General features: G+C 43.5%; 1 protein-coding gene across 4 annotated transcripts in view; it reads left to right on the forward strand.

Annotated features, from left to right (window-relative positions):
* slc12a6 (solute carrier family 12 member 6) overlaps positions 1 to 22,269 on the forward strand; it is a 34,124-nt gene that overhangs the window by 8,183 nt on the left and 3,672 nt on the right. For 2 of the 4 annotated variants that reach the window (XM_083936993.1, XM_083936994.1), the window contains exons 3-24: positions 4,189 to 4,283; positions 5,755 to 5,883; positions 6,521 to 6,667; positions 6,823 to 6,877; positions 10,418 to 10,548; positions 11,301 to 11,542; positions 11,624 to 11,751; positions 11,844 to 12,029; positions 12,984 to 13,148; positions 13,343 to 13,441; positions 14,703 to 14,760; positions 14,890 to 15,064; positions 15,994 to 16,112; positions 16,233 to 16,331; positions 16,411 to 16,530; positions 16,713 to 16,817; positions 17,752 to 17,920; positions 18,020 to 18,215; positions 18,728 to 18,897; positions 18,989 to 19,120; positions 19,917 to 20,024; positions 20,238 to 20,294. In XM_083936993.1, the coding sequence (XP_083793119.1) occupies positions 4,189 to 4,283; positions 5,755 to 5,883; positions 6,521 to 6,667; positions 6,823 to 6,877; positions 10,418 to 10,548; positions 11,301 to 11,542; positions 11,624 to 11,751; positions 11,844 to 12,029; positions 12,984 to 13,148; positions 13,343 to 13,441; positions 14,703 to 14,760; positions 14,890 to 15,064; positions 15,994 to 16,112; positions 16,233 to 16,331; positions 16,411 to 16,530; positions 16,713 to 16,817; positions 17,752 to 17,920; positions 18,020 to 18,215; positions 18,728 to 18,897; positions 18,989 to 19,120; positions 19,917 to 20,024; positions 20,238 to 20,294 (2,885 nt within the window). Of the gene's footprint in view, positions 1 to 4,188; positions 4,284 to 5,754; positions 5,884 to 6,520; positions 6,668 to 6,822; positions 6,878 to 10,417; positions 10,549 to 11,300; positions 11,543 to 11,623; positions 11,752 to 11,843; positions 12,030 to 12,983; positions 13,149 to 13,342; positions 13,442 to 14,702; positions 14,761 to 14,889; positions 15,065 to 15,993; positions 16,113 to 16,232; positions 16,332 to 16,410; positions 16,531 to 16,712; positions 16,818 to 17,751; positions 17,921 to 18,019; positions 18,216 to 18,727; positions 18,898 to 18,988; positions 19,121 to 19,916; positions 20,025 to 20,237; positions 20,300 to 22,269 lie in introns of all 4 variants that reach the window. The other 2 variants (XM_083936996.1, XM_083936995.1) reach the window with 2 other exon arrangements.

Genomic DNA, 22,269 nt, shown 5'->3' on the forward strand with positions numbered 1-22,269 from the left:
AGATAAACAGTTTCTCTCCTCTGACCTCCGTGCCTCTTGCAGTTGTCGTGCGGTGTGGAGTAATTCACTCTCTCAAAGTGTTTAAGAATAGCTGCGCTGATTCACAGGCTCAATCAAGAGGGTTATAACTGTGGCGAGATGTAACTGTATTAGCAGCACTGATCCACTTAAGCAGATGCAATCAGAGTGAGGATGCCCCACGTTGTTTAATAAGCTTCCATAAATAGAAATCGAGCCGGTTAATCCGATTGAGCCGCGATCAGGCGCTGTGATGCCGCAGCCGTGCGCAAAGAGAAACAAACGCAGCAGCAGGAAAACAAGCGCCCGTGGACGTGAAAGAGTCAAGATCCTGAAAAAGGTGATGCAGAGGAAAGCGAAGCAGGAGGAGTGGAGTTATTTTCAGACAGGTCAAATGCTCCGTGATCCATCTTTGACACCGATAAAGAAAGTTTGCTGTTGAATTTGATGTGTTTACAGCTCTCAGTGCACAGACACACATCTGGCTTTCTGCTTCACTGGGTGCTCACACACTCGCAAAGGTGTCGCAGTCGGATGTGGTTAACTCAGGTGGAGGACTTCTCTGGGGAACACAGACACACAGACACACACACACACACACACACACACACGCACTCACACACACACACACGTGCACACACACAGATACACACGCACACACAGACAGCTGCGGTCTCCCGTGTTAAGCTGCGTGCGAACGCTGCAGTGGTCAGTTTGTTCTGCAGTAATAACTCAAAACTCTGAATAGTTTTTAGTGTTTTTTCTTATTTATAGTCCAACATTAGGTCTACAACCAATGGTATTTTCTTTATTGATCAATCTGTTGATTACTTTCCAGGGCCCAGTCGATACTGAAGTGAAAAAACTTCAGTGATACCGATTTATAACGGCCAGTGAAGTGAATTTTTGAGCTTGAATGGAAATGGACCTTTTCTATAAGTGCCCAACATGTGTCTGCAAAGGCACTCAGAAAGCTGCTTTCTTACAGAAATAACTTTTATCAAAGAATATTTTACAGTAATTAACATTATGCATACAAAGTATTACAGTGTACACCAATTCTTTTAATGCACACTGAGAAAATAAACAATAAAATACGACTATAAAATGAAAACATATATGCTGATACTGATAGATACTGATGTCTGTGAAAGGCTGGTTAATCGGTCAGACTCTATTACTTAAATCAATTAACTGATCATTATTTTTGATAAATGTCGTGTTTTTTCCGACCAACAGTGCAAAACACAAAGATGTTCAGTCAACAATCGTAAAAAACAAACCCCGTCCTAGAAAATATTCACATTTAAGAAGCTGAATATTATTATTATAGAAGTATTTTCACGACGAGGGCATTATTAAATAATATGCAGATTTTTGTCTTTTTAAAGTTTGGGTTATATAAAAATATTATAAAATGTCTCAAACAATAATAATAATTCCACAGACACCTCTTCACATGTCTTGGTTTATCCGACCAATTCATTTATAATCATAATAATAAACTTTATTCGTACAGCATATTAAGAAGAAGAAGAAGAAGAAGAATTCCTTTATTAGTCCCGCAACGGGGAAATTCAATTTTCACTCTATTATTATTTTTCATGTCTCACTCACACACACACGCACACACACACACACAAACAAACACAGGCCCGAACTACACACACATGCACAGACAGGACCTATATACATGCAATTAATGGAGAGATGTTAGAGCGAGGGGCTGCCAGTGAGCAGCGCCCCGAGCAGTTGTCTTGCTCATCAGCACCTCGGCAGTGCCCAGGAGATGAACTGGCACCTCTCCAGCCACCAGTCCACGCTCCATTCATGGTCCACACAGAGACCTGAACCGGTGACCCTCCGGTTCCCAGCCAAGTCACCTATGGACTGAGCGTCTGTGGCCCAAAGACACGCGTCTCAAAGCGCTTTACATGAAAAAGGACAAACGAATACAGGGTGAGATTAAGTCAGAGCAGGTACGAAAGCGCTGACGTCCATAAAATGCCGTTAATCCGGATCAACGGGTTTTGGCGTGGAACAGGCCTGAGCGTGTGAATACACCGATGGTTATCTGCATCCAAAATGCATTTATTTATGTTTTTCGGCACACAGCACGGCTGTAATCAATGAATGAAACCAAGAGTGAACAGTAAATATGTTGTAAACGTTCAGCCGCTCAAAAACATCGAAGAAAAAAAGAGCTAAAGACTCGACGGGCTTGTTTTTAAGTCTTTCCTTCAGCACCACCTCAGCTTCAGCGTCTGAATACTAACAGCCGACGGCGTGGAGTCGGTTTCACGCTCGCTATCTTTGGCCAAATGAAGAACTGCAAACAGGATGGGAAGTCGCCGCCCACCTGCCAAATGCTGCTTTTTTTTGTCTCTTACGTGGCTACTGACTTTTTCTCAGTGCGTCTAAAAATAGAGTTCGCTGCGGAGATGGTGAAAGTTGCCGTGTGTCCTGCTTTTCTCTCTGGACTATAAAGTATTCATGCACGGTTGTAGCCGACGCAGAGGTTCCTGACCCTCTTTTGACTTGTGACCCTTTAAATGTGTCAGAAACATGATACTCGTGCCTTCATCACAGGTTTTAGAGCAGCTTGACGGATATTTACAATCCCAAATAAATAAAAATATCAATCGATCAAACGTTTTAGCACCTTTCATAGAGTTGTAGATTAAAGAAACAACAGGAAAGACCAACACTATTTAACAATAATGCATTTGAGACAATACGAATTATGAAAATGTGATTAAAATAAATATAAAAGCCTCATAACAGTAATACTTGTTAAACACAATGAAATTAAAAACTAGACAAACACTCAACAAACACTTTTAAAAGTCAAACTCTGAGTGAAAAGCAGAGCAGTGCGACAAAGGGTTGGATCTGAGCAGAAGCACGTCTGATTTTCATGTAGTTTCATTACATTTCTTAAAGACAGTGACCCGTGCTCGATGTGGCTCTCAAGTCATGTCATGTGCAAGTGTCCTTGAGTTAAATGTGACCCTGCGTACGGCCGTTTGCTGGAGCTGGCGCTGGCGCTGGCGTGACTGTGGCGGGGCAGCGAAGGAAGTGCTGTTGCTGACTCAGGCGCTGCTGATGCAGTGGAGGGTGCTGACTGAGGCGTAACTGAACTGGCGTGACGGCGGCCGCTGCATCAAACCGTGTGCGCGTCTGTGGGAGAGGAGCTACAGGATCGGCTCGCAGTTTTTTTAAATCACTGATTTAACCACCATTTAACAGTCTATAATAATTTTCTACTATAGATATATCACACTTTTACATATATGCACAGAAATCACAGAATATTTGGTCATGAAAATTGGTTTAAAGGCATGAAATGTGCTTTCAATGTAATTCTGTGCCACAATATATTTAGACAACGTATTCATTTATCGCCATAACTACGAGTGAATCAGATAAAGTGAGTGTGTTCCGACTTACGCCTGTTTTATTAGGAAAGTCCTTCTTTACCTGACTATCCCTCCGCTGCTGCTCAACGAGGACACTCTCAGGGGTGTCAAAATGATCCAGTAAAGCTCCGCTGTGGCTGCAGGTTTTTATTCCAACCAAGCAAAAACACACCTGATCCAACAAATCGACTGTGTGAAGACATTTCAGGTGATTGCATGACTCAAGTCAGGTGTGTTTTTGCTTGGTTGGAATCAAAACCTGCAGCCACAGCGACCCTTTACTGGATCACTTTGACACCCCATACTTCTGATATGTTGAAGCAGGATTGTGTGAGTATTTGTGGGACGTATGACCTGCAGTAGACGGATGTCGGCACGCCCAGAGTGCGGAGAAACAGGCAGGACTCCCGACGTGAAAGCTAAGAAATGACGGAGGCGATAGCTAAGTGTATTAAAGACGCAAAATCAGTTTAAGTTTATGCTATATTTAGAATATTTTCACAGCTTTACCTAGTCCTGTTTGAGTTTACCCGCTGTTATCGGCGCTCTCTTCAAAGCCACCAGACTCCACTGACAGAAACCGTAATTTTACCTCACAGAACACAGGCTTTGCCGGTCTGCCGCTGCTTTAACTGGTTAGTCTCAGGAGGAATCTGTTTCAGTGCTTTCAGACAGGTTTTGAAAAGTTCTGAACCACTGAAAGATGGTTTCCTGCTCTCCTTTTACTCCTCCTCTCTTTCCTCGTGTCTAGGTGATGGGAACTCCAAAATCTCCAGCGTGTACATCAACAACACTCATGGGGTGGATGACGACGACTTCTACGACAGAAACTTGGCCTTATTTGAGGTGCGAAAGCTCTGCTACCCTTATAAAAGCACATTATAATGATGGATGCACCCATTATGTATCATTATTAACCAGATCCAGATAAATGAATATAAAATAAAGATATAGATGTGAGCACATTATTTGTACAACACTGTGACAATAGCCTGTGCTAAGCTTTTCTTTTATTTATCATTACGAGAATTCACAATTAGCATGAATGCTAACTTAACATTGAAAATGCCACAGGCAGGCTAGTGCGATTAGCATCCAGCCCGGTTCATGTTTTTCCACATGAACCAACAGCAGTTTTAATCAAGTTTCACCAGTCGAAATGTTACATTTTCCAATCAAATGCATTGCAAAAGTTAAAACCACAGCTTTGCCATAACATCACAACAACTACGACAAGTCTGAGTGGACAAACGGCGCTGCCAGACTCTGCCAACTCTCTTAAAGGGACAGCACATTATTATTTTTTCATTCATTCATTCATCCATCTTCAACCTCTTGTCCCTGTCGGGGTCGCGGGGGGCTAGAGCCGATCCCAGCTGACATCAGGCGTGAGGCGGGGTCCACCCTGGACAGGACACCAGTCTATCACAGGACACATAGAGATGAACAGAGACAGACAACCATTCACACCTACGGGTGATTTAGAGTCATCAATGAACCCAACACCTGCACGACTTTGGACTGTGGGAGGAATCGGAGAAAACCCACCCAGACACAGGGAGAACATGCAAACTCCACACAGATTGTTATTTAAGTTACTTTATTCTCAGGTTCAGCTGTTGCATTTAATTTTAATTTGAGATTTTTACTAACAAATGAATTTATAAATAACAGTTCTGTACATTTGTTTGTGTTTATTTGTTACATTTTGTTTTGCAAAGTTAGGGAAGTAATGTGTAAGTTAAGCCTGATGCTTTAAGTCTCTTCCACAGTTTATTAATTTAATATTATCCGGTATCGACCAATACGCAAAGACCAGGTATCGGTAAAGAGACGGAAATAGTGTAATCGGTGCGCCCTGAATCATAATCATGTTGTAAATGTAAAAGCCATACTGTGGCCGTATTAAATATGCTCACTTTTCTTACATGGATAAAAACAGAACCTTTGAATGTCGGCTGTTTATCCGTCTGCTCCACTCGAGCCAAAAATAACCTGCCGTTGGGCTGGTGGGTGCAGATCATTTCCATTTTTATAGATGTTGAAGTTCCCTGGAAGCAGCTCTCCCACTTCTTTAACAGATCACTCAATATGCTTCTTTTATCTGTTGCTTCCCTCCCTTATTTTCTCCTTCTTCACCCACCTGTTCCTTCTTTCTACATTATATTGCTTTACCCGGCCCTTTCTCTTCTTTATCCTCCTCCTCTGCTCTCCTCCACCCTGTTCTGTACCTCTTTCCACTCCACTTCTCCCTCCACCACTCTGAACTCCCCTCTCCTCCCTCTGTTACCTCCGCCCTTCTTTTCACAACCCCCAGGAGGAGATGGACACCCGGCCAAAGGTGTCGTCTCTGCTCAATCGGCTGGCCAACTACACCAACCTGACGCAGGGAGCCAAGGAGCACGAGGAGGCCGAGAGCATCGGGGAGAAGAAGAAAACCAACAAGGTATCGATGTTAAAACGTATAAACGGCTTTTATTGTGCAGTGCAAACACCTTGTAAGAAATCGTGTCCAATCATTCCTGACTGCACCCAAAGAAAGCATATGATCCCAAATGCACTTTGTCTTCCTGTGCAATGTTCTTGTACTACAGCAATTATAACCAAGGTGATAATTCGAGTACAAATGACACGTTCTGCTGTTGCCCTTTCGACCCAAGCGTCTGAAAGTAAAAGTACAGAAGGATGTGACCCGGATCTGCACCGCGATCCTTGCTGATGAGATGCCGACTGGCCCAGATAAGACAGCCTGTTGTGCTCCAGAGTAATTTACTGTTTCCCGCCCTGTTGTGATTGCACGACACATTTGGCAACAGACGGCTGAGGAGGTTAAAACACTTTTTAAATCTCCCCTTCTGGCCGCACAGTGAGCGCAACATCGGGACGGTGGAGTGCAAAAGACATTTCCCACATTTTTGTATAAAGGAATAAAAAATACAAACAACTTGAGTCACCATCTCTGTTTATGCGGAGCAAAAGTAGAAGGAGTAATTGTCTAAATGGAGTCTTAAAAACGATGACGTGGTGCGCAGCATTTGGCCTCGTTGCTGAATGATCGATTGTAACACTGATCTACCTTGCAGTCGCCACAGATGGGGACGTTTATGGGAGTGTACCTGCCCTGCCTGCAGAACATCTTCGGCGTCATCCTGTTCCTGCGGTTGACCTGGGTGGTGGGGAACGCCGGCGTGCTGCAGGGCCTCTGCATTGTCTTCGTATGCTGTTGCTGTGTGAGTGTTTTGTGAGTGTTCAGCTACAATAGATAGATAGATAGATAGATAGATAGATAGATAGATAGATAGATAGATAGATAGATAGATAGTTATGTGCAAAACTGACACTGACAAAAATTAAAACTGTACTGTCTCTCATTATCTCCCCGCAGACGTTGTTGACTGCGATATCGATGAGTGCAATCGCCACTAACGGAGTTGTACCAGGTATTGCTCCACCTCTCTCCCTTTCCCTCCCATCCTCTTCCCCTACACGTGGATTAAAAGGCACCGGTTGTGCCGCGGTAATCTCTTAATCTGACTCTCACACAACTTCTTGAATCTTATTCCCAATTTTTTGTTTTGACTTTAGCAACCTCTGCAGCCGATTATTTGAATTTCCCGGGGTGTTTTTAGTTTCCCCTCCTTTTCCAGCTGCTGATAAAGTACATGTGTGTGTTTTTTTTCTTTTCTAATGAGTGTTATTTCTGTTTGTCCTGTCTCTCCCTCTCGTCTGCCTCTACCCTGTCTTGTCTGTACACACATTAAAAAAAACCTAGGATATTTATCCGCCATTGACTTTACCTCTCACTGGAACGGCTCTGTATGAATATCCCAAATGTCAAAGTGATATTTCCACTGCGCATGTGACATTTCGATAATTGAACGTAGACCGCAAACCCCCTCGGTAACATAGAGGATTAATCCAACGCGTCTTGTTTGGCATCAGACATTTCATTCCATGCTGTCTTTTTTAACATGCTTCCTCACCATCGAGTCTCAGATGGAAGTTAATACTGTACGTGTGTAGTTTACTGTGGTTAAAGGGATATTTCAGAATTTGGTGGGGCTGTATTAACCATAGTCAGTTTATCTACAGTACATAGTGGTTGGCACATCCCCCCCTTTGGATAAGCAGGCAGGAGTGATGTACTGCTGTGGACGAGGGCAGCAGCTAAACATGATTTAGGGGCCGTCCATACCAAGGTGGGTATTTTTGTAACTGTGTGTTTCTCTGCACGGTTTGGTATTTCATCCACACATAGCAGCAGTTGTGGGCTCCTGAAACCCGAGTTTTTGTTACTGGAGTTCAGGCTGAACTTTTTCAAAAAGTCCGGCTACTGCAGGTTAAATTACTGTTTTTGTCAACGGCGTCTGGTGGCTTTGACGAGAGCAGAGATAACAGCTTAAGTTACTCTCAAGTAAAACTCAAACAGGCTGTTTCTCCAAACCGGGGGTGTGCTAACCATCCACTGCAGGTAACTCTGACTATGTAAGTACCTCATACAACCCAACCTCAAAAATTCAGAAGTATCCCTTTAATGTAAAGGAGCAATCTGAGGTGTTTGGCTTCCCAAATGCAGCACAGCACTGAAAATCATTCACAAGGTGCAGCATCACTTTTGTTTTTTTCAAATTCAGCGAGATGACCGTCGAGACACTTGCATGCTCCCTCGATTCAGAACTTCTCAGGGCATTGATTCATTCATTCACATGCCCACTTTGTTGTAAACATTACTTTTAGTTTCTTTGTTTGTCTACTGTATTGGAAATATGCAAGTGCTTTGTGTTAAAGGGTTGCATTTCTTAAAACCAAACACTGATTCTGAGCTTACAGTCAGGAGTAGAATTTCTCTTACCTGTATGATTCCCCTCATGTGCTCTGTTTTTTACAACTGGTTCAAATCATATCAGCAAATTAAGCTTACTGTTGTTTTTTTGAGCTCACTTGGAGTACCAGCTGTGTAGTGTTTATTCTAGTTTCAATACAATACAGTAGCAATGCGGAAATACATTTTCACTCATTTTAATAACTGGCCACATCTTCTATTTGATCAGTGTTTCAAATACATCTGGCCTCCCTGTGCACTCTCAGTCAGAAAAACAATTGATCAATCAGAGCTTGGTTAAGAATCTTCCTACATTCATGAAAAACAAGTGTGGGTGAGATTGCCGCAGCTATACACGTAGTTGTAAGTCAACTACCAGTAATAACTCTTAAATTGTCACATTTCTGGGATTAATGTAAAGAAACATGAAGTTACGTTCTTCTAGCAGCAGCTTCAGTGTTGACCGAGGTCGCACTCACACTGTCCTTCTGTACCGTGCCCCAGGACGTTTCACGACTAAAGCCTAGTTCGTTTGACCAGTGTGAGTGCAACCGTACCGCGCCTAAGAGCAGCACGCTTGCCATTGCCATGTAGGAGCGTGAGCACGAGCGTGTGCACGTGTACGAGCACGAGGCCTACGGCGGTTCTGAGGTCATTTTCTGTGCGCCTGTTGGGACATAGAAAAAAGAAGGAGGGACCATGCGCGGACATTTCAAACAATGGCGGTGAAAGGTTCACGTTGGTGTGATGCGGAGGTGGAGTGTTTACTGCAGATTTGGTCGATGAAAAGATTCAAAAACAGTCGACAAGACGCACAAAAACTCCGAGGTCTACGGAAAGATTTGTAAACAAAGCCACGCATCGACATGACGTCATCAATGCGTGTGACGTGTCACGGCGTGATGACGTATAGGCAGCAAGAAGCGTTCGCCGAGGCCCAGGTAGTGTGAGTACAAACGGGCCTGGGCCGCGGGGGGAGAGGGAGGGGGCAAGGACCCTAAAGCCCGGGGCACGGTACAGACGGACAGTGCGAGTGCGCCCTAAAACTAAATAGCCCTCCTTCCTGACAAGAAGTTGGCATGAACGCGGCGTTAAAGCTGCAGACTTTTACATATCAACAAACGTCTGTTGCATTCAAGCCCTTGCCAAACAAGCTCAGAGTATGTTATTTTAGGAATATACTTAGAAGCGTCCAACAAAAGTGAATGCGCCAGATATAAACGAAAGAATGGAAGTAATAGAAAGCGCTCGTCAGCGAGGACACGAATCACCGACAGTGTAACTTCTCCCCGTTGGCTGAAACAAGAGAAGGGACCAAGGGCAGACACTGCTGCTGGCATCATCTCTTTTCTTTCTCTTTATGTTTATTTGCATGGGAAGACTTGAAGAGAGTGCGAGGGGGGGTGGGGCGAGCCCACCTGGAGGCACACGGCGTAAACACACGTCGACAGTGTTTTATTACTCAAGTTCCGCACTGCAGCTTTAAACCAAATGGCAGGCCACTCTTATGAGAAGTATAAACTCCTTTTTTCATATTAAATGTCGTCTTAACATAAGCAGAACTATATTTGAAGGTGAATCAAGAACTGTCACACCACACAAAACTATGAATCTGATCGATACAGTCCGTTTTTGATGTTTTGTGCTTCAAAACCGTATTGAGGTGTGATGGCGTCCCTGAAGGACACCGTACCGGTACTTCGAGTGAGGCAAAAAAAAAAAAAAACAGTTGTAAAAAGTCGTTTGCAGATGATATTTGACCAAAGATCTGCTCTGTCTTCTTGCTCCAATGTGTCACGTAGAACATTATGCTTATTTCTTCAAGCATAGGATGACTTCTCTCATCAGCTGTCCTCTTTTCTCTCTCTTTACCTCCTAACATCATAATGTTACTAACATCCATCCCTCTCTCTCTCTCTTTTATGTCCCATCTCCTCTTCTCATCTACCCTCTCTTCTCCTTACAATCTCTTTAATTTCCCCCTGTTTTCACATTCTTCTACCACTCTGCTGTTTCTCTCTCCCTCTCCATTTACACTTCTTTCAACCCTGATGTACATCCTGCCCTGCGCTCTCTCTTTCTCTCTCTCTCTCTCTCTCTCTCTCTCTCTCTCTCTATCTCTCTCTCTTTCTCTCTCTTTCGCCCCTCCCCCCTCCAGCGGGAGGCGCCTACTTCATGATCAGTCGCTCTCTGGGTCCAGAGTTTGGGGGGGCGGTGGGCCTGTGTTTCTACTTGGGCACCACCTTCGCTGGAGCCATGTACATCCTGGGAGCCATCGAGATCCTACTGGTGGGTTTTTGCTTCATCATCATCTTCATCACCATCAACATTACCATCTTCATCACTGTCTCTCAGATTCATCCGTCATTTACACTTTACGTAGCTGTGAAAATTATGCTTAATGCTTCTGTTATTGTTTTGCTGTCGTCATGAAAGTGTCTTAATTATTTAAACCTTAAGTGCAGGAGCCGGTTTTTTCATTTGTGTATTTTATTTTTATGCACATTTGGAAGTATCGCATTAGAAAAGCTGGATGGAAACAACAAACCTTGTTAAAATTTCCCGAAAAAGCTTTTACGCTTTTACGCTCGCTTGAGGAGCTTTTGTAGAAGATAAAATGATTCATTAAATAGGATATGGAAACCCCAAATAAGTTCTGGCGTAGCAAACGTTCTTACATGACTGATCAGCTGTTTTTAGCTGTGGACGTCTTCTTGCATATTCTCATGTGTCTAAGTCTGACAGCAGGGAACATGGCCAATAACAGCGGACACGAAAGAACAATTAAAACTCGCCCCAATTGCACCACATTCATAAAACTTCTCCCTTTTTTCTCTCATAGATGATTCGATCTGTTAGAAATGGCTGCCCTTATAGAGTAATAACATTACATTGGCACATCTCGATTGTGGTATAGCACAGTTTCTGAAAAATTAGACCGATAACAGATGTGAATGCATGTTTTTGGCTGCCAAATCAAAATACTTCATCACATTGATGCAAATAAAATCTTTCCCATTGTTGTTTCCTTTCTCCCCCAGATGTACATAGCACCTAAAGCAGCCATTTTTGAGTCAAAGCACCCCGAAGGCGAAGGGGCGGCCATGTTGAACAACATGCGGGTGTACGGCTCCATCTGTCTCCTCCTGATGTCCCTGCTGGTCTTTGTCGGCGTGAAGTACGTCAACAAGCTTGCCTCCATCTTCTTGGCCTGCGTCATCGTCTCCATCGTCTCCATCTACGTCGGAGCGCTGGTCTCCGCCTTCAAGCCGCCACATTTCCCGTAAGAATTGGTCAAAAATACAGCGCTCAATTAATCACTTAACTCACGTTTTTTGACCGACTGACGGGGTTTCATCCACAGCGTGTGCATGCTGGGAAACCGAACCATCAGCGGCCATGAAATCGATGACAACCAATGTGCGAAAACCATCCTGCTGCAGATCAGAGATCAAGTGGAGAGAGTCGATGACAACTTCACACTTCTTAACGGTGGGTACTGCAGTTAGATTCACATTCGTTGCTAAAATAGGAGCAAATCTAAACGGTTCAGGTGCTTTTTGACGTACATGTTTTCCCATTAGAAAACAGCACCATGGGCCCGACCTTCGACCCCAGCCTCGCCCCCCCTCTGGTGGAGAAGACCACGTATCTTTGGGCGCAGTTTTGCCAGAGCCCCGAAATCAACTCCTCCTGTGACGAGTACTTCCTTTCCAACAATTTTTCGGAGATCGAAGGGATCCCCGGCCTGGCCAGTGGGATCATTTCAGGTATTGTGTGAGTGTGTGTGTGTGTGTGTGTGGATCATGGCTACACATGCGTGTGACAATACTCAATAACAATGCAAAACAATAACAATACAGTTAAAAAACACAGAGTGGGCAGACAATAATTTTTAAAGTATCATTTCATGCCTCCATCCTGGTTATCAGAAGATAAAGATTACCTTGATTGAAAGTTTAAAAAACACATTTTTATCAGTTTTGGAAAATATATTGCCATGATTTTTTAAAACGGTGAGCTGGATTGAGGTATGATGGGCATGAAACGTTCATATTTCCACGTGCTGAGGTGTACTTATGTTTCGGTACACTTGTATGTGTGTATGGATATGTGTTTATAGGTATGACGTCCCTCCGCTTAGGCGTGCGTGTGTGTGTGCGCGTGTGCGTGTGCGTGTGTGTGTGTGTGTCTCCACGTTTGTACACCTACGTGCATGCTTCTGCTCATTTTATTTATTTATTTTTGTCTCTTTTTTGTCTCAAAGTATCTTCTTTGTATTTATTTATTTATTTATTATCTATCTTTTTTTTTAATTAAGGCGTGTTAGGGTTGGGTATGGTCTTATAAAAATATATTAATTTATAGTTCATTAATTCACAACATTGTAAACACTGACTACATTTACATGCACAACATGTTCTGTTTTCCCAAAAAGACAATATTCCCACTTAGATAAGATAAGATAATCCTTAATTAGTCCAAGAGTGGGGACATGCTCAGTGTTACTGCAACAAAAGAGCATAGTGCAAATAACAAAAGTTTGCACAATATTATAATAGCCTATGTAAACAGTTAAAAAGCAAATTAACAGTTAGAAGTAGCTAAACACAGCTGGTTAAATGGCCTAAATGCCTATGCTGTCTGTTTTGGAGTATATTGGAGATGATATTTGCTCATGAGGACTACATAATGATAAATTCATAATCTCATCCTCCTCATAGAGAACCTGTGGAGCTCCTACCTCAGTAAAGGGGAGGTGGTGGAGAAAAGCTCCCTCAGCTCCTCTCATGACGCACACCCGGCCTCCACTCATCAGCCTTACGTGTTTGCAGACATCGCCACCTCCTTCACGCTGCTGGTGGGCATCTTCTTCCCCTCGGTCACAGGTACGCACCGGTTATCTTTGACCTTCCTCGTAGGCTAAACCAGCCGAGTTAAAGGTTAACTTTAGAAATGGAAACTCCCGGAAGTGTTTTTAGCGACAGGGAGAACACAGTAGGTGTGATATTGACTTTTTTTTCAGCTGTTTCTGGATCATCATGTCTTTGTCATGACTCAGGATTTTCTTCTTCGTCCTCAGGAATCATGGCCGGTTCAAACCGGTCAGGGGATCTGAAAGACGCCCAGCGCTCCATCCCCGTTGGAACCATCCTCGCCATCCTCACCACCTCCCTCGTCTGTATCCTTTCACGTCATTTAATGAGTCAATTCAGAAATGCTGTGTAGATAAAAGTGAGATCTCAAGATTTCAAGATAACGAAATCAAGATCGTACACAGAAGAGTGCTGTTCCCTCTGTAGTTGAGATTACCAATTGCATATTCGTTTTTGGACGTACAACAAAAACAAAAACATTCAATAAAAAGGAGAGGAGATGAAAATCATTACTTGATTTAAGTTGGTTATATTATTATTATTATGAACCCATAGTCTGAAAACCCTTTCGCATTTATGAGGTCACAAGAAAAGGTACATAACCTCTTTAAAAAAAAGAAATCATGTAACGCCTTGTGTAAACAAATACAACTTCAATTTGACTTTAAAAGCCATCTGATTGGTTTCATTAACCAAAAAACCTGGTACTGATGAGTGACGTGTAGAGTATTTGTGTCTATCATAAGAAAACGGGTATAAGCGGCTGAAATGGGTTTCCTCAGGAGGGGGGCTGGAGTCTCCCTTAGAGAGAGGGGGAGAAGTTCAGCATCCGTGAGGAACTCGGAGTAGAGCCGCTGCTCCTTTGCGTTGAAAGGAGCCAGTTGAGATGGTTCAGGATCATCTAGTAGGGATGAACCCTGGGCGCCTCCCTAGGGAGGTGTTCCAGGCACGTCCAGCTGGGAGGAGGCCTCGGGGAAGACCCAGGACCAGTTGGAGAGATTAGATCTCCACACTGGCCTGGGAACGCCTCGGGATCCCCCAGTTAGAGCTGGTTAATGTGTCCTGAGAAAGGGAAGTTTGGGGTCCCCTGTTAAAGCTGCTGCCCCAACGACCCGACCCCGGATAAGAGGCTGAAGATGAGATGAGATGAGATGAGAAAACATCAAGTTATTAAATAAACTAACAAGAGTCTTTGTTGGTTTTATATTATATATATATATTTATATTATATATAACAAAACTGACGAGAGAGTAGTGTAACTTACTTTTAACTGGTAACCAATTAAACTTATTAAGCATCTCTCATACTCTAGTTCTGTATGTATACATGTATTGGGGGTTATTTAACGAGCCTTTATTTTGTATAATTATAGAAACCATCTATTCCGTTTTCCCCCAACATGCCTTGTGTTGTTATGTTGCAGTGGAGTTATCTGTTTAGATGTTCATGGCTCGTCACTTTAGCTGAATTAATTGCTCATTTTATAGCTCTATGCACTCAGGATGCATTTGATCTGATTTGAATCGACCGCTGAGTATCGTTTTTCCTGAGTGCTGTCCTTCCAGACCTGAGCAGCGTCGTCTTGTTTGGAGCCTGCATCGACGGGGTGGTCCTCAGAGATAAGTCAGTACATCTGCTCTTGTGTCTGAAAGTATATATGTGTGTGTGTTGTGTGTGAGAGGGATTATTTTTATTGTGTGTGTGTGCTCTGTTGAAAAAGAGCCGCTCAACGTACGTGTTTGCCTCCTGCAGGTTTGGAGACTCGGTTAAAGGGAACCTGGTGGTGGGGACTCTGGCTTGGCCGACTCCCTGGGTCATTGTGATCGGCTCTTTCTTCTCGACGTGTGGCGCGGGCCTTCAGTCGCTGACTGGCGCTCCCCGACTCCTGCAGGCCATCGCCAAGGACAACATCATCCCCTTCCTCAGGGTATGAAACTGCAAATAATAATTTTAAGTACAGGGATTCAAAATTCAACTAATGTCTCTTTACTTAAGGCAGAAACGCACAACTAGATTGTAACTATGTGACACAGGGTTCCTGCGGAGCCTTAAAAAGTCTTAAAGTGTTGATCCGGCGCAAAATCATCTCATGGTTTATTTTGACAATTACATTCATCACATAAGCCATCGAGATAGTTTTTTTCTGTGTATAGACTAGTCGTTAACAGCCGGACGTGGCTAACACTGATTAGCTCGGGGCAGTACGGTGAAGTCATTAAAACGTCTTTTTTAACCACTAATACTGCTGAAAATAACACCAAACCTCTGCAGCAGCATGAGAAGAGTCCCTACACACAAAACAAAGCAACGTAGTTAGTGAACCCAGAGTTTATTAAAAGAGAGTTTTAAAGACTTACCAACTGGCCCCTGTACCAGCTCCTCTCATAGTAAAGTCCATTCAAGTGGATTACCAAAGTCAATCCCAAAGGAAGGAGCCCATTGGTGCTTTGTTTTCTGTGTAGGGACTCTTCTTATGCTGCTGCAGAGGTTTAATGTTATTTCGTCACCTTTTTCCACCCCTGTGACATAATGTATGTTTTCTCTTAGCTTGAGTGTGATCAGTTTATTTTAGATTCAGAGATATTTTATTCTGAAGGGCTTAAATGCTCATGTTTAAGTAACAGAGCTCAGTTTGTTTCGTGTGTTGTCTCGTTCCAATTATTTTGCATTAAACGAGTCAAATACAACAATCCACAGAGCTTTTAGTTAAACTTTTTTCCCTTTACAGTGAGTGTGTGGATATAAAAAAGGTTCATTGTCGTTATGTGTTTTGGTGAAGTGTTCAGTCTGATCTCCTCGGTGCACCTGTGTTATACTTTAACTCTTTTTTCTCGTGTGTGTGTGTGTTTCTGCCAGGTGTTTGGTCATGGGAAGGCTAACGGGGAGCCCACCTGGGCGCTGCTGCTGACAGCCCTGATAGCCGAGCTGGGGATTCTCATTGCCTCTCTGGACCTAGTGGCTCCCATCCTTACAATGTGAGACACAGTCTGTGTGTGTGTGTGTGAGAGAGAGTGTGTGTGTGTACATTTGTGTGTGTGTGTGGTATTTCATTATTTCTCCTTCAGGAACTTCAGCAATTTGTGTTCTTATTTTAGGTTCTTCCTGATGTGTTACCTGTTTGTGAACCTGGCCTGTGGCCTCCAAACCCTCCTGAGGACGCCCAACTGGAGGCCGCGCTTTTCCTATTACCACTGGTACTAACACACACACACACACTGAAACACACACACTCTAATACAAACACACGCTGATGTTTGCCTCTGGTGTGTCCAGGACCTTGTCGTTTTTGGGGATGACTATCTGCCTGGCGCTCATGTTCATATCCTCCTGGTACTATGCTATCGTTGCCATGGTGATCGCCGGCATGATCTACAAATACATCGAGTACCACGGGTATGTTGCCATGGAGATGTATTCCCCACATATGATGGTACATGTGCAGCATGGTCCAGAGCCGTGTGTGTGTACAGATGTACCGGCGTGTCTACTTCCTGTGTGAATCATCCGCGTTTTGGCCACAATAGACGCAGCACATATCATGCAGTTCATACATGTGTTCACGTGTGTTTTATCAGAGCGGAGAAAGAGTGGGGGGATGGGATCCGTGGTCTCTCGCTCAGCGCTGCCCGATACGCCCTCCTGAGGCTGGAGGAGGGACCACCGCACACCAAGAACTGGAGGTACAGTACTGAAGCTTTTCATTAGAACTGCACTGCCGTCCAGTAAATAACACTGCTCCACATCACCGTGATTCCCTTTGTGTTGCCAGTGATGAGGGGTTTTACAGCAAAGCATTTACAATAGGCTCTTTTATGACGATGTGAAGCAAACGGAGTGTGGTATTTAATTTGAGTAATTTTAATTAAGTTTGTTAAAAAAGGGGAAAGAGTTTGTAAAAATGTTTGTGTTGTTTCCAGCCTATTATCTCACTTTCTAAAATAAAATGTATTAATATATATACATATCAAAACAGTAGATGGGTCAGGTTACCATGGTTAGTGTTCGCAGTGCGACTGCGATTCTTATTTATTGAGCTTTTTCCATACGTTGTGGTCTACAGTTTATTTAAGATTTTTTTTGTTATTATTTTAGTTATTTACAGGTTGTTTACTCCATCTAAAGCCAATAAAGCAAAGCCCGTTTTCTTTTGTTGTTCCTGTTAATTGTTCATCCCTACTGTTCCTGTCTGTGGTGTTGCAGGTTCACAGTCATTATATTTTACTCTTTAAGCGTTTAGCTTAAATAAAATCCTGTGCCTTGAACATCAGTCTCAGTTTGGGGTCCATTCACTTATATGAGCTACAATGTTAAAAAATGCCTTGTGTACATAGTCCAAATTTTACATACGTGTTAAAAGTTGGATTTTAAAACCATTTATTTACATAATAAGCATCTAACGATTGGAATTCAGATGTTAAATATCGACTGAAACATCCTCCGAGAGGTCTGAAAAAGTCTGGAGTTTTGAAAAGGAAATGTGAAGGAACCCTGAGAGTAGGGAAGCCACGAGGAAAGGTTCCCACTGGAGACTTTCTGTTTAGATTTTATAGATTTTAACCTGCTGTTATCGATTCTTCAAATCCACATCCATTAACACACACTCCTCCTCTCCAGGCCCCAGGTGTTGGTTCTACTAAAACTGGACGAGGACGCCCACGTCAAGTCTCCTCGCCTGCTGACGTTTGCCAGCCAGCTGAAGGCGGGAAAGGGCCTGACCATCGTCGGCACCGTCGTCTCCGGCAACTTCCTGCAAAGCTACGGAGAGGCCCTCGCCGCCGAACAGGTGGGAAGTTCTATCTTGGCTGCGTTTCTGCATGTCGGTCTGTGGCTTCGGCTTCCTTCAGGTTACAGGAAGTTGAGCTAGATTTCTCCTTTTTTTCAGACTCTGAAGCACCTGATGGACAAGGAGCGTGTGAAGGGCTTCTGTCAGTGCATCGTGGCCCAGAAGCCACGCGAAGGCATCAGCCACATGATCCAGTCCAGCGGCCTGGGAGGAATGAAGCCCAACACCGTGGTGATGGGCTGGCCGCACGCCTGGAGGCAAAGCGAGGACCCCCAGTCCTGGAAGACCTTCATCAGTGAGTCAGAGAGGACGGAGAATCACTCAGGGGCCGTATTCACAAAACATGTAACTTGCTGGTTTAGAAGTAACTTTTAAAAATGAGGTTTCACTCCTGATTTTAGGACTCCTAACTTTTAAAGATGAGTGTAATTCACAAAGCATTTAAGTGCTGAAAGTACTAAGAGTAAATGCTCCAGACGATAAATGTCCTTTCCAGACCCCACAGAGTGCTGCAGTTCATACACTTCCAAGTTTCACAAGTTATGAACATGATGTCATCCATAGCAACGAGCTCAACTCCGCCCTCTAGTCTTAGTTTAAGAGTCCCTCCCACGCCTTAGTAATAGTTGGTCTCAGAGAATTTGGGAATAAGTTTGAAGAAATGACTCTGAACTAAGAACTTTTAGTGCTCCTAAGGAGAACTGTTAGCGCTAAGATCAAATGTTTTGTGAATACAGCCCCTGAATTGTCAAATCAAAGTTATAAAAATGATTAGCAGGCTAACAGCGCCCCCTTTCGTCCTTCCAGACACAGTGCGGGTGACCACAGCAGCCCACTTGGCTCTGCTGGTGCCCAAAAACATCTCTCTGTTCCCCAGCAACAGCGAGCCCTGCACAGAGGGCTACATCGACGTCTGGTGGATCGTCCACGACGGGGGGATGCTGATGCTGCTGCCGTTCCTGCTGCGCCAACACAAAGTAGGAGCTGAGTTCTGTGGTGTTTTTATTTCAAAGTCTTTCCTTCTCTGAGGTGATTGCTGGATATTCTCTTCCTCCTCCTCCTCCTCAGGTGTGGCGTAAGTGTGGGATGCGGATTTTCACGGTGGCCCAGATGGAGGATAACTCCATCCAGATGAAGAAGGATCTGGCAACCTTCCTCTATCACCTGCGCATCGAGGCTGAGGTGGAAGTAGTTGAGATGGTACGTTTTTGGGGTTTTTCCAATGCTGGGGTTTGTTTATCAGGACATTTTCATAAATTTGAATTGTTTAAAAAATATTATTGTAGCATGCAAGAAAACCAAAACCTGATTGAAACATATTTTTAGCTCTACATGTGCAGAGAAGGAATAATAAATGTCTGCACGGCCTGAAGGCTGTCATCGTATCACAGGTTCTTCCTCCTTAAAGTAGTCTTTGTTTTCTCTTAATCCCTCTCCTCTTCCCCTCTCTTGTCTCCTCTTCTCTTGTCTCTCCTCTTGTCTTTCCTCTCTCTCCTCTTCTCTTGTCTCTCCTCTTGTCTTTCCTCTCTCTCCTCTTCTCTTGTCTCTCCTCTTGTCTTTCCTCTCTCTCCTCTTCTCTTGTCTCCTCTCCTCTTGTCTCCTCTCCTCTTGTCTCTCCTCTTGTCTTTCCTCTCTTGTCTCCTCTTTTCTCTTCTCTTGTCTCTCCTCTCTTGTCTCTCATCTTCTCTCCTCCTCTGTTGTCTCTCCTCTCTTGTCTCCTCTCTCCTCTTTTCTCCTCTCTTGTCTCTCCTCTTTCTCCTCCTCTCTTGTCTCTCTTCGCCTCTCTTGTCTCCTCTTGTCTCCTCTTCTCTCCTCCGTCTCCTCTCTTGTCTCCTCTTGTCTGTTATCTCTCTCTTCTCCTCCTTCTCCTCTCTTGTCTCTCTCCTCTCCTCTCGTCTCCTTTCTTGTCTCTCTCCTCTCTTCTCTCATCTCTCTCCTCCTTCTCCTCTTCTCTCGTCTCTCCTCTCCTCTCTTGTCTCTCCTCTCTTCCCCTCAGCATGACAGTGACATCAGTGCTTACACCTACGAGAGGACCCTGATGATGGAGCAGAGGTCCCAGATGCTCAGACAGATGCGACTCTCTAAATCCGACCGGGACAAAGAGGTAAGTTCAGGTCAAGAGCACACGAACATGAGTTTTCTTGGGTGTAGATTTGGAAGTAAGACAGTACAAAGAGACTTAACTGCGTTGTCTCCTCCAGTTGTAAATCACTTTAAATCATTTCTACAAGCTGTAAAAAAATTGATTCCTCAGCAATATTTGTGTGCAAAGAAACTCGTCTGATCTGTTTGTGATTGTCGTGCATCATTTTATCAGGGAAATCCTGGTAGCAGCAGCGGTAGGCCAGAGGCAGGTGGAGCTACAAGGTCTCAGGTGAGGTCAGTGGTTATGGCCAGCTGCAATTCAATTCAATTTTATTTATAGTGCCAAATCATAACAAAGGTTATCTCAGGACACTTTACAAACTAGGTAAAGTCCACACTCTTATTGACTTATTTATGATTTACATAGACCCAACAATCCCCCCGTAGAGTACGGTGGAAATTAAAACCTTCCCTATAACAGACAGGAACGTCAGACTGACCCGGCTCTGTGGAGGAAAAACTGAAGTTCATGAGTTTTATTAAAAGTGAAAAGTTACACATTGTAGAGGATATTGTTGAGACAGTTTAAAGCTAGATAGCTCACCATCCTTGGTAACATTGTGTAGAAAAAGTGATTTTCTGTTTGACTGAAATCTTAACTGTTGAATGAAAGAACAAAAATTATGTTTTAGAGGGATAAAACTGCATAAAAGTCCTGTTTTAGAAAATGATGTAAGGTGAGTAACTGGCTTTGAGATACATATTTGCTTTCGAGAGATATTTAAAGTGTAATTCTGGTGTAAAATCATCCCAGGCTCATTTTAGGCAAATATACTCATCAAATAAGCCATCGAGACATTTTGTTTTGTGTATGAACCATTAACGGAGATATCCCGGAGAGTCAAAATCGGCCCAATGCGGCTAACACTGATTAGCTCGGGCGGCAAGTTGAACGCATTAAAACGTCTTTTTTAACCACTAATACTGCTGAAAATAACAGCAAACCGCTGCAGCAGCATGAGAAGAGTCCCTACACACAAAACAAAGCACCAACAACGTAGTTAGTGAACTAAGAGTTGATTAAGAGTGTTTTAAAGACTTACCTACTGGCCCCTGTACCAGCTCCTCTCATAGTAGAGTCCATTCAAGTGGATTAGCAAAGTCAATCCCAAAGGAAGGAGCAAAACACGTAAACGTTGTGGTTCGTGGTAGTTTTGTGAAATATAAGTTATTAATAGATGGTAAAAAGTTTGGAAAAGTCCCAGACGTCCTTACCTGCAGCGCCGAAACGTTACATGAGATCTCAGAGGGTGCTACAGGCTACAGGTAGCTTTAGCTCACAGTGGCTCACGTTAGTGTCCAAGCATTACTGTACGGTGAGATTGAACACTCACACATCAAGAACTGAACTCGGTAATCGACTTTTTTGGACTGCCTCTCCATATTGAGGACCACGCTAAGGCTTGTAGCATTGTAAGACAGTCTTTTTAAATAAACTCTGGGTTCACTAACTACGTTGTTGGTGCTTTGTTTTTTAAATGTAAAGACTCTTCTCATGCTACTGCAGAGGTTTGGTGTTATTTTGAGCAGTATAAGTGGTTAAAAAAGACGTTTGGGATGTTTTAGTAGTAGAGCTTGTAGAGCTTTGTTTTAGCGCTCTGCCCTTAGCTAATCAGTGTTAGCCACGTCTGACTGTTAGCGACTGTCAGGGAGTTCTCTGCTTAAAGGTGATCAACAAAGAAAAACTCTCCCGATGGCTTATTTGATGTAATCGTGCCGAAAAGACAGCGGGGTCCAGTTTTGCCGTAGTTACACATTAAAAGGTGGAAGGTCCTGAACACAATACAGGACCTGAGGATTATATTTCATGTAGAAATTACCTGATAATGCTAAGTATTTTAGCCTTTAACAATTAAATCCAGCCAGGTGCGTTAAACCCAAGAAGAAAATCTACTATTCTTTTCTCATGAAACTTTTAATAACTAACAGCTGCAACAGCCTCTCGCGTTCAGCTTTATTATTAAAGTTCATGTCCTCTCCTTTCCCCCACTCGCGTCCTCAGCGGGTACGCTGGAGTTTTGATGATGTAAGTTTGGTTGCACAGTAGTCGAGCAGCTGTATGTAGAGCAGTTTAGACGTAGTGACCGTTCTGCATTGACTGTGTTTACATGCACACTGATATTCGATCATTATTCAGAATTCACCACAGGTCACGTATAACACATGATCCACATTAAGCTGCTATTATTCCGATTTTAGAAGCA

The sequence above is a fragment of the Echiichthys vipera genome (genome assembly GCF_963691815.1).
Source record: "Echiichthys vipera genome assembly, chromosome: 22".
In the NCBI taxonomy this organism is placed as follows: Eukaryota; Metazoa; Chordata; class Actinopteri; order Perciformes; family Trachinidae; genus Echiichthys; species Echiichthys vipera.